Source organism: Meleagris gallopavo, chromosome 3, assembly GCF_905368555.1.
Source record: "Meleagris gallopavo chromosome 3, MGAL_WU_HG_1.1, whole genome shotgun sequence".
Classification (NCBI taxonomy): Eukaryota; Metazoa; Chordata; class Aves; order Galliformes; family Phasianidae; genus Meleagris; species Meleagris gallopavo.
The window spans coordinates 89,082,517-89,094,927 of record NC_139406.1 but is presented as its reverse complement, the minus strand read 5'-3'; the positions used below and the strand labels follow the sequence as shown (position 1 = coordinate 89,094,927).

At 40.6% G+C, this 12,411-nt stretch overlaps 1 protein-coding gene across 1 annotated transcript in view; it reads left to right on the top strand.

The window, feature by feature from the left end:
• The window catches only part of LOC104910484 (uncharacterized), a 33,503-nt gene that overhangs the window by 15,792 nt on the left and 5,300 nt on the right, over positions 1–12,411 (top strand). Inside the window, exons 14-22 of the mRNA XM_010709392.3 lie at positions 325–378; positions 2,016–2,069; positions 5,050–5,121; positions 6,916–6,951; positions 7,209–7,253; positions 7,727–7,906; positions 10,148–10,214; positions 11,328–11,510; positions 12,296–12,373. Coding sequence (XP_010707694.2) covers positions 325–378; positions 2,016–2,069; positions 5,050–5,121; positions 6,916–6,951; positions 7,209–7,253; positions 7,727–7,906; positions 10,148–10,214; positions 11,328–11,510; positions 12,296–12,373 — 769 coding nt within the window. The remainder of the gene's footprint in view (positions 1–324; positions 379–2,015; positions 2,070–5,049; positions 5,122–6,915; positions 6,952–7,208; positions 7,254–7,726; positions 7,907–10,147; positions 10,215–11,327; positions 11,511–12,295; positions 12,374–12,411) is intronic.

Sequence of the window (12,411 nt, the reverse complement as noted above, 5' to 3'; positions counted from 1 at the left end):
AGATAGGCCTAGGGGAACCCTTCAGGGAAGGTAGGAACAGCTTAAGGCTTGCTTAAGGGAGAGCGAAGGACTTCCAGTCCCTGAGGAATCCAGCTTTAACATCAGATGATGCTAATGGGTTCTGCTTGTGATCAGACTGCACTGGGTGATAAATGTTTGAAATTCAAGAGGCTAGTCATACATAACTGGAAGGGGGCAGTGAAGCTTTTCTTGTTTTTCTTAATACATGAACAGTTTAATTTAATAGGAGCAGTTTAAAATGATGGCTTGTTTGTGTCCCCATCAGATCTTTCCTACTCACCAAAATACTTTTCTTCATTTTAGGGTGATACTGGCCCCATAGGACCACAGGGCCCTCGAGGACTCAGAGGGCAGCCGGTGAGTTTTTCTCCTGATAAGCAGTTTCTGGAGGTACATTGTATTTAGTGGGGATGTTCTGCAGTCCAGACCTGTCGTTTGGAAGAAGAATGCTATGCAAGATCCAGGTGATGTTTTTCCCAAATTTAGGTAGTATTTCATCAAACAAATTGGAACTAGATCGATGGAAACTGATGAGGACTAATATGGAGCACAAAGTAATGCTAGATTCTGACTTGTGTGGGAAAGATAGTTTAATGATTTCTACCAAGACTGCAATGTCAGAAGTGCTTGTATTCCAGACTTGCCACTGGAATATCACTCCTCTGCACGTGGTTTTCAAAGGCAAATAGTAGTTGCAGGTAACCATATTGGGATATCTGGGATCCCGTTGTGATACTATTTATTTTTGTCATACCTTCTATAATTTATCCTGATTAAAAAAAAAAAAAAAGCATAGTTTTGAGAAAAAAAAAAAATTGTTTAATTGAACACTTGTAGAGTTTGATTACATCTCCAGTAGAGAAATGGCAATTTAGTTAACATTTCTGAAAGCATCATCTGGAATGGCTGAGAAATTACTTGAATTAATTTAATAGGCCTTTCAGTTCTCTTTTAAAATTCAATCCTTTCCAAATTTGAATGCATATCTCAGTGCTGAACATGAGCACATCTTTAATGTGTTATAATAAGAGTGATTTCTTTTCCTTCTGGGAAGATCTGCTAGTGAAACATTCTACAACATGTTCCATAATCAGGGCAAAGTGCTGATTCAGCCAGCAATTCCAGCAGTTGTAATGGCAGATCTCTTGGAGCTGGGAGGGCAGGGGGTTATATTACACTGTAGGAACATATGGAAAGCTCCTCTGTCTACCTGATAATTTATCTCATTATTTCTGCAGTGCCAGCATCATTCACTAATGGGTCATACCCCTTCACAACAACAGAAATGCATAAAAATGTTTGAGAAAATGGAAATTATCACCATTCCGAAACATATTCCTCTTTAGAGGAGAGCTACATGGATTTTTGTATGGCCAAGGGCAAAGTATCAGTTTCTTTTATTGTTCGTCTGCTTTGTTTCTTCTTTATTAGAGAGCATGAGGTATGATTTTGAATATTGACAGTAAAAAGGCTGGTCTATACCATCAATCCAGTGCAATGGTGAGCACATCTGAAAAGTGGTTTGCAGAACCTATCTTAGTCATTGGAAACAGGAATTTTTTGAACATAAGAAGGTTTGGGGTGATCTGGAGGTATCTGTTGGCCATTGCAGATTGTTTTCATCTTGATCATGGAGTTGCCAAGAGTTTGTCAAATACTGGCTAATGGAGTTGCCATAGTAGGTAGCTCCATCTGTACAGGATTCATGTGAAAAGAATAAGGGTGAAGAGTCAGAGGAGTGCTAGTTTGCTCCTGTTCACATTAGGAGGTCTGAGTCCTCATCTCTGACTTTTTATCCAGAGATGTGGTCAGCCATGCAGTCATAGATACAGAAGTTGTGGGGTTAATAAAAAATAGGAAATCCTTACTTTGTAATCTGCCAAGAGGGAAGGTTGGAAAATGTTAAAGAAATCCTTGCTGGTATAGCAGCAGGCAGATTCTTCTATTGATCATAGTATATTTTGTTTCATTAACCTTTCTTCTTTTCACCTTAGGGCAAGAATGGATTGCCTGGATCTGCAGGAGAACCTGGCCCAGCAGGTAACCCAGTAAGTACCACAAAAGGAAATTCATCCAGCTAGCATTTATGTCAGGGAGAGGTGACTGATGAAGTATAGATGGGATGGTTTATGTGTAGCTGCTTACAGTCTGTCAAGTTGCCATGTCTGAAGGTAAAGGTCAGTGACCTGAAAATCATTGACTAGCCATAATATCAGAGGGGCTTTCGCTACATTCCTGGAATTGAGCTGCTAGCTGGGTCATTTAAAAAAAAAGAAAAAGAAAAAAAAAGGAAAAAAGGAAATGATTTATTACCTAGCACGGAGAAAAGATTGGCATGCCTCATCTTTACCAGTTGATTTAATTTTGTCAAGCAGAGACTCTGCAGCCAGTAGAGAGCTGTCACAAGAAAGGAGAGGGCTTCAGGGAGTTGGCAGGCTGCCATGGAGGAATAGCAGCAGTAGAGAAATTCTCCCCAGGCACATGGGGGAAGAGCAGGTAGTGGGCAGTAAACCAAGATCGTGGAGCAGAATGAATCCCCCGGGGCCATCCTGTGTGGAAGAATAGAATGGTAATGAAGTGCTGTAAGGAGCACAGAAAGAAGAGTTTTTTTCTGTTATGCTGCTGAAAATTGTTCAGGATTCAGCACATCCATGCAAGTGAACCTTTCTGTCCAGCAGCACCTTTTGCAGTTCAGGGCTTTTCTTTCCCTTTGCTCACCTAGACATTACATCTTGTTGGTCTGGTAAATTCTAAAAGAAACAAAGACATAACAAAAGGAATCTGAAAAATATTGCAGTGGGATTTCACTCATCTTTCTAATACTCTGCCCTTGCAGTACTAGAAAGCAACCTCAGCATTGTTGCTGACATTTGCCCTGAGGATGTTTCTGTGAAGATGATCAGATGGCTGCAGCACCTCCCCTATGGGCACAGGCTGAGAGAACTAGGGCTCTTCTGTCTGTAGAAGAGAAGGTTCTGAGGAGACCTTATAGCGCCTTTCCAGTACCTGCAGGGGGTCTACAGGAAAGCTGGGAAGGGACTTTTTGTAAGGGTAGGTAGAGACAGGACGAGAGGAAATGGTTTTAAGTTGAAAGAAGTTAGATTTAGATTAGATATTAGGAAGGCATTCTTTACTGTGAGGGTGGTGAGACGTTGGAACAAGTTGCCCAGTGAGGTTGTGGATGCCACCTCCCTGGAAGCATTGAAGGCCAGGCTGCATGGGACTGTGAGCAACCCGATCTAGTGGGAGGTGTCCCTGCCTACAGCAGGGAAGTTGGAACTAGATGATCATAAAGGTCCCTTCTAACCCAAACCATTCTATGATCATATGATTCTTTGCTGCCAGGATGTCTTCTAAAATTTCACAGAGAAGTAAACAACACCTTTTATACATGGGTGATAGCATGCAGATTACAGGTGGGATAGAAGTGATTCAGTCTGCCAAACTTTTTGCAGCCAAAAATCATTGCTACTGCTTTTTTTTGTCCTTGCTGCAACTCATTACCTTGCCTAGACCACTGTCATTGCTTCTTACCGTATGGATAGCCTCTGTTGCCCATTCAATCTTCATTTCATGGCTACCTCCCCTCCCTTTGCCTTTTGCCTTTTACTGCTTTTTGGCTGTATGGGTTGCTACTCATGTTTTTTTCCAAGGTTGCTGGGGTTCTGGAATGCTCTGTGAGTGCCAAACGGGCTAGTTTTTGGTCATCCTCACCTAATTCCATTATGTACTTAGAGAGTCAGGTAGTGACCCTCAGTTTTGTCAGGCTCCTTCCTGCACAAACACAGAACTAAAGCACTCTCTGCTTCAGAGGATTTACACTCCAAAAATAATGTAAGAGATTGAAAAAGGATAAAGTCAGATGGATGAGAAAGGGGAAACAATAACAGTATTGGTCAGCAGAACAGTCTTCTCATCAGAATCCTTCTCTGTCATTAAAATGAATCCTCTCTCCTTCGTAAAGGTTTTTATGAGAAGTGCTTCCATGTGCTGTACACTAGTCCATTTATTTCCAGCCTTGTCTGGAAATGCAATGATTTCCTTTGCAATGTAGTGTGACAAGCCAACATATTATATTTCTATTTGAAGAAAAAGAGAAGTGAGAAAGATGATTGTGACAATGAGGGTTTCTTTCCCCCCACATGAGTTGCTGTATCATTGCTGACTTGTAGTCACAACACTTGCCAGGAACCTGCTCCTTTTATTTGACAGTGCCCATACTGCTCAACAGTGCTCACGCTTAAGCTGGTGTACAGCAATACAACAAACCCCCTGAAATCTCCAGATTTTTCTCATCATTGCATCATGTACTTTGAGTCACTGCCTACTTGAAAGCCATGGGCTTGGTTCCTTGTTGGCACAAGGCAAACTTAAAACAAAGGCAAGTTTTATTCTAAGAAGAAAAGTTGCATTATGAATTAGAAGGTGTCAAACAGAGTTGTGAAAGAAAAGGTTAAAAGAAAAAAAACCCTTACAAAAAATCAGAAGTATATGTGAAATGGATCTATTTCCTGAATTGACATTTAAGCTGCCCTGATCTGTAAGAAGAAGGGACAGTTTGGCAGAATATCACAAGAGATAAGAAAAAGGCAGACGTTTCTTAAATTGAAGCTGAAAAGAAGAGCAAAGGAGCAGCTCAGAAACTGTTGTCTGTTAAATGTATTCTCAGATTTGAACTATATGACCATCTGCACTGCTTCCCTGCTGTTGTGCATCACAGCATTTCCACAGCTGCACCAACACATTATAAGCCATACTGCAGCAGAAGTAGCTGCTGAACACACCTCCTGTCACTTCCTTAACTGTCAGTTCCTTATCAACCTTTCACAGGGACTCCACACAGCTTGTTAATAATGCAGACCTGGTATCTGCAATCTGCTTTTCTTCGTTTTGCCTTTTCTTGTCGGTTTTGGGAGTCTTGCTGCTACAGTGAGAGATTTCCCCATTCCAATGTATCTGTAAATGCATGCTCTGGAAAAGAGATGTTGGAGAAAGGACTGCTAGTGTCTCCCTCCTTTCTGTCCAAAGGGTCCTAAAGGAAATAAAGGAGAAAATGGCAGCCCAGGACTCCCTGGCTTCATAGGACCCCGAGGACCACCTGTAAGTATGGTTGGGGATGGATTAGAGCTGCTAATTGCCTGCTTTTATGTGTTGGACAGTGAAGATAGGACAGTTATCTTCAATTAGGTAGAAAACATAGGAGATCTCACAAATCCAGAAGCCACATGTGTTGCTTCAGAAGAAAACTGGACTGCAGAGACTGGCATTACTCTTATGGGAAAACACCTGTGACCCCATTTGAGGAACTGGTTCTTGTCAGTCAGCACTGGTATTATGTGCATTAATTGGGCTGGTTCATCACTGCTCTTTACATGGGCATGGGGTTACTCAGACTTTGTCTCTATATGAATCCCAGAATGGCTAAATAGGGAATTTTTAAGTGCTGATAGTATTAAAGTTATTCTTGATATTTGCTGTTCCCAGGAAAATTCTTTTGTTACCTTCAACAGAGGTACATCACAATTACGATATTCAGATAGCTCCCAAAGTGATCTAAAATAATAGCTATTCACGTGAAAATATCACAACTTTGAAATCCAATATCTTTAGCCATACCAAGGCAAGAAAAATATGTTACGTTCTACTTGAAGGATGGAAAAGATTGAATGTTAGGTAAATGTTTTCATTTTCATTTCTAACTCTGGTGCGACAAAATTAGATTTTAATTGTTTTCATGTCAATCTAGCAGAAATGAGTCTTCTACAGGATGAATCATTTTTTTTTTCTTCCTTTTTTTTAATTTAAGGATTGAAAAGGGAGTCTTGTGATGAGGAGAAAGACATATTTCTTTGGAAAATTAATTTAAGGCAGCAAATGCAGTGGCCATTTAAAGCTGAATTGGCCCTAAGGAACATTCAAGTGGGTCTGATGCTGCCTAATTGGAGCTGATGTGATCACACACCTGTGATTAGATATACTTCTCATGCATACATAGATGTGTTCTGGTGCAGTGGAAGAAGCTATTGTGTGTATTTTCAGGTTATGGAAAAAACACTGTATGCATACTTGCATTAGAGGTATGATCACATCTGTGAATTGTAAATGCATCCTTTCATTCATAGTATAGGAAAGTAGACAGAATTTTAGCAGTGTGCTTCAGGACTGCAGTGACTTTTTTTCTTTTTTTTTTGTCTGAAATGCTAAAATGCAAAGATTGTTCTGCCTTATTGGCACATCATAAATGCAGAGTACAGAAAAAAAATCCTGATGGAGTGCTTATTTAAGTTGTGGTTATTTTATGTAGCTCTAAAATATGGGCAAGTTTTCAGGCTCAGAGTTTCTTTATCCATGGCTCAATATCCCGTATCCAGCTACTGTTGTACAGCATAACACCTCTCCTTAACAAATATGCTTCCTTTACATCTTTAGATATTAAGACTATAACATTGGCACTTCCTAAGCTAAATGGGCTGGAATAGATGGTCTCAGTGTTTTTTTTCCAACTGTAATGATTCTATAATTCTATGACTCCATGATTAAACCAGTCAAAGTAAAGCTTATGAAGCTTTGTGAAATCTCTGTAAAAAAAAGGAATACAATTTTTGAAAGCAGGAACACACTTTCATCAAAGTAATCTCAGCTGGTTCTTTAGATAGATTTTCCTTCTATTTATAAACATGTACACTGTGTACAGACTTTTAAAAAATTACAAATCAGAAGATGTGCCTTTCCAGGAATGACCTATAGCAGTAGGCTAATGCTAAATATTCCAAACTCACTTCTGTGTGGCAGAAAACTTGTGCTCTAGACACAAAGCAAAACTCATGGTTAAAAGGTAGGCTCTGTCTTCCAAGTCTGCAATATGGTGCTAAATTCACTCTCTGTACCTCTCAGGGTGATCCAGGAGAAAAAGGCCTTCCAGGAAAGGAGGTAAGTTGGATTCCCAGTTGTTTCAAAACAGTGCTGGTATCTCAGGAAAAAAACAAACAGGGATGCCACCTGGGTTACATCAAAATGTTTGGGTTTCCTTTTGCTTGATTTCTTGATATTTGAAAACAAACGGAGATCACAGAGATCTATGGGACCAACACGGAAATGTATTTTCTCCAGGTCTCAGTAATCATTGTGAATACATGCATTTTATTACTTATTATGACTCTTTCATGCTAACCCTTAGTTTGTTGCAGGGTGCACCAGGGAAACCAGGTGAAACTGGATCCAAAGGAGAGAGGGTAGGCTGGAGAGTAATATTAGTTGTTTCTTTATGAATGCCATATCCCTGCATGTGTTCAAGGCCAGGTTGGATGTGGCCCTGGGCAACCTGGTTTAGTGTATGATTTAGTGGTTGGCAGCCCTGACTGTGGCAAGGGAGTTGGAACTAGATCTTTGAGGTCCCTTCCAAACCAAGCCATTCTATGATTCTATGGCTCATTACATTGAAATAGAGAGCTGTTTTCAGGTAGGGGCTGGGGGAGGGATCATTTAAGAGTGAGATATGGCCTGTAGAGATCTTATACTCTCTTCCTTTCCTCCCAGCCCACTCTTTAATCATTCAGTGTCAGTAATAATTTGTGGATCATTTGTAATTCACCAGATGTTGTATTCAGGAACTGCCAGGTCAGCTGTTTGTGTTTTGCAGTGCACGGAAATCAGAAGTTTGCCTTTTATTTTGTGGTGGTAAGATCAGATTTTTTTTTTTGCTTAGGGAGAGCCTGGCATCAAAGGCGAAAAAGGTCCTCCAGGAGAAAAGGGCCCTCCAGGTGAGCCTGGGATACCTGGTCATAAAGGCCATCCAGGTCTGATGGGACCCCATGGACCACCAGGAGACAGTGGGCAAGTTGGGCCTCCTGGTCCCCCAGGACAGCCAGGATTTCCAGGACCACGGGTAAGGCTGCCAGATAAAGGCTTTGTACAGTAATTTTACTGCCATAGTGGGAGATCAGAAAAGCTTCTAAGGTTGCGGTAGGGCTGGGAAAAACCAGAGCAAGTATGTGCTGCAATAAGAAGACAACATTTTTATTTCTCATCTCTTGATACATAAAAAGCAGAGCTATGTTTTCTGGGGGTATTGGATTAAACTTCAAGAACTGAACAATTCAGACCAACAGCCAAGGAGGCCAGTCTCTGACTCCTTATACCCATAACAGCCTAAATCAGGTCATGCAACTATGTCCATGCATACCTGGAGTCCAAAAAAGCTTCTTGCTATATGGGTGTTAATGCGTAGTGTTTCATACGGAGGTCTTATGTCTTCCTCTGCTGCCGGTTGCTATGAGAGACAAAGTGCTGAGCCATGGAAAGGTCACTGCTCTATTCCTGGAAATTCTGGAGTCAGCTCATCAGAATTCATGAAATCCTATTTTCGTTTAATATTCTTTTCTTTTTTCTAATGGGAAACAATCTGGCTATAGAAAGCGCCTGAGGGTAATGTATGTACAAGAATGAGAACAACGACTGACCTGACATTAGTGAAGCTGATATGTCCATCCTGAGACTGAATTTGAGATTACCTCAGGGGGGTAATAACTAGTAAAGTAATCTCCAATAATGTAAATGCTGGGTAAACTTTAGACAAAACATCTTTTTTGTGTGTCTCAGCAGAACAGAGATTTGATGCTATCCAGTGATGATTGTGGAAACTTAATGCAACTAATAGAGTTAAAATGTCAAAAGATAATATGTAAGCCTTCAAATTATGTTTCACAATGATGTTTGCTTATTGGGATATTCACTGAGAGCCATCACAAGTGGTTAGTAGTAATGACAAAATTGCTGCTTTTGTCACCATCAAACACATATTTTCCTTACACAAAATTTGCTGTGGGAAGAAGGCAGCAAATGGACCAACTCTCTCCTTATGAGCAATTTTACTGGTTAAAATTGAAATGTCTCTTGGCTATTTAATAAAATCTAAATTTGTTACTGGAGAATAACTTCTGATTCAGAAGACTTTATTAAGGTTTTGTAAACAGAGGAGACAGTGTGCATTATTATACGTTAGAAGTATTAAGTCTGAGGGAAAAAAAAAAAACACTTTCATGTAAATTCACAGAAGAATGCAAGCTGATGAGAAATATTTTCAAACAGATGGAAAGAACAATTTTAATTAAAAAAAGAAAGGAAAGTATTTTTCAAGTGAAACATATCACTGTACAAAGGAAAATATTTGATCTTGTTGGTTCAAAATTATTTTTGAAACAGAGCTAAAATAATTCTTTTGAGTTTGTGAAATATGCAAAGACATGTGTCTAATTTCCCTAAAGCCATTTTTTATGTTCTTGGAAGGTCTCAGCCAAAAATATTCTCCTTCTAGTCCACCAAAAATGCTTTCATCAGTTTTTCAAGTGGACACACAGTGTTACATATCTTTAAGTTTTAATGGGTATTACATCTATTTAAGAGCACTGTCACACAAAGGGGTTGAGAGAGGTGATAAACGGCACTAATCCATGGAGGATGGACCAGGACCGGGCAGCCCTGTCTCCCTGCCTCCTTTCAACAGCTTGCAGCCAGGCAGAACCTTGTGTGTGCTTGGAAGAATGGGTAAATGTGTAGATTGGCTGTTGTTCTGCTGAGATAAGGCCTGTCAGCATGCCGTACATCCAGTATTGGTACCTGTACCTACTCTGGGTATTCACCTTAACTATCCTGGAGGAAACTTGCAGTGCTGAAGAAAGAGGCAGGCTTTCCACAGTGGTCATGTGGAGCAGAAGTCTCCTGATCCAATTTCTATTACTCATCCTATCAGTGTATAGAGAGATTTTATCAAGGCCAGATTGGGTGGGGGTCATGGGCAGCCTGTGGCAACCCTGCCCATGGCAAGGGGTTGGAGCTCGATGATCTTTAAGGTCCCTTCCAATCTAAGCATTCTGTGATTCTATGACTTTATGATTTAGCCTCCAACCAAGCTCCCTCCTTACACTATTGAGTCCACGGCTTGCCAACAGAATGGGAATTATGGATGATTTTAATCCCTTTATGTTCTTCTTCTTCCAAGTTTCTGCAGCCTTGTGTGTGCATTGGGTGAAGAAATGCAATCCCTTAGTCCCTTCATCTAAAGTTTCTTTTTCACATCCCCAGGCTGTGATTATTATATTGTGTTACTACTACAATTATTACTCCCTAGGGGGAACCTCCGTCTCTAGAGACTCTGAGAAGACTCATCCAAGAGGAGTTAGCTAAGCAGCTAGATGGTAAGTAATCAGTTCTGAGAAGCCAGCAGATAGATCTGAGAGCATGAAAGATAACTTTCCGTAGCTGTGGTGTTGTAGCTAACACCTGAAACTCTCCTGCTTATGGAAGTCATTGTTGCAACAAGTCTACTGGAAGGCACATTTGTGTAAAATGACATTTGAGCCCACCAGTAAAAGGAGAGCATGTAGAGTGGATGTAGGTTGCTGTTTTTCTCAAAGTATTTGAATTGCGGGGCCAGTATTGACTTAAATCTACAGTGAACTGCAGAGCTGTAGTGTTCTCTGCACACAGCTCTTGGAGCAGCTGAAACATATCCAAGCACATTTTCCTCCATTCTAGAGATTATGGTGAAATTAGGTGATTTGTTTGAAGGAGTTTATTTACATGTTCTCAGAATTCGATTTCCACCCTAGTCTAATAGCAGTCAAGAGTTTGTGTCACTGAAGAGAACATAGAAAACCCTTTTCCCATCATTCTGTTGGATGTTTTTGTAATGCTAAGTGTGTCTAAAGAGCCCTTAAGGCTGCTCAGAGTTTGAATCTGAGAGCTATGAGCAATGTGACTGCATGGAATTCAGATGATATGTTGAGACAGGGATCTGCCTTACTTGCGATTTCTGATTTCCCAGGCAGGGTACATTGGCTGATAAGTACATTGGCTTTCAGTCCATTTGTGTAACAGCCCAGAACAAGAAAAGAAAGCTTTCTCCCTAAAGAGCTGCCACATAGCATCCCACTGCATAGCAGAAGAAATGGAAACATTCTTCTTTTCAGATCAGCTATGATCTGAGTTCTACAGAAACCCACCAGCTGTACTGTTAAAGAAAAGGACATTCAGATCCTCCTTGAACAAGGAACAGAGATAAGTGTTCAGGATTATGCATGATATTCAAGAGCAGTATGAAACTATGGAGAAATTAGGCTGAAATCATTTACAAAGGGTACGGTACTATCCTGGTGTTTGGGAAAGGGTTATGTGGCAACAACAAATGAATGGTGCTGAAAATCTCATCAGTTCCCTATTTTAACTTTACTGGATCAATGTTTCCAGCTCTCCATCATTTGGAGCACTGATATTCTTGTCTAATAAACTCCATTTCCCTCTCTTAACAGCAAAGTTAGCCTATCTCTTGGCTCAGATACCTCCTGCACATGTGAAAGCATCCCATGGCAGACCAGGACCTCCTGGTCCCCCTGGGAAAGAAGGACTACCAGGAAGAACTGGCCCTCCAGGAGAGCCTGGCCGACCTGGACAGACTGGATCTGAAGGACCACCCGGACCCATTGGTCCCAAGGGTGAGCAAACCTTAGTGTGTTTGAGAAATCCAGTAAAGTGATATGTCCAGCACGGAAAGGGGGTTGGAGTTTGATGATCCTTGAGGTCCCTTCCAACCCAAGCTATTCTATGATTCTATGTTCTTTAGCGCAGGCACTGAGTACCAGAAAGAATATCCTGAGGAGTGATGTGAGAAGCAGTTCTGGTGAAACGCTAGGAAATGAAACAAACTGAAAAGGATTTTGCTCTATTAATTTTTAAAGGAAAAATTAATAATTTAAATTGATTAAGCTTTTTATCTGCTTTTTTCTCCCTAAGAATTGTAATTCCTGAAAGCCTTGATCATCTCAACACAACCATCCCATAGCTTGCCAGATATCTGTGCATCCTGGGAACACTTAGGACCTGAGTTTGCATCATAGTCTTACTTGCCTTTGGCAGATTTTATTGAGATGTTGCAGTGATATAAGCAATAAGCTGAAATTGCTTAACGATCTTGGTCTTCACCTCTTCTCTTAGTAGTATCAAAGTAGTACTCAAAACTCTTTATAGAAGCAGCCTCAGTCTTTTAAAGCAGATTTTGTGAATGTGACCAGCAACTGCAGAGTGTGCTTTACCTTTGATCAAATTGAAGTGGGTTAGGTCTTCATTCCCACTTATTCCCTTTCTCAGAGGAGTGACAATAATTAGGAACTACTTTTTTTTTAGGAAATCTGTTGGTTTAAGTGTGGATAAAAGACCTGTGGTAGTTTGTTCCATAGGTAATGCTTATCAATAAATTGTTGTCTTTTTCCCCTCTCTACAGGAGAAAGAGGAGCAAAGGGTGAGAAAGGAGATGCTGGCATTGGCCAGCGAGGTGAAATAGGTCCTCCAGGAATTCCAGGTATGTTTTTTCAGAAAGCTACACACACACCCACAAAA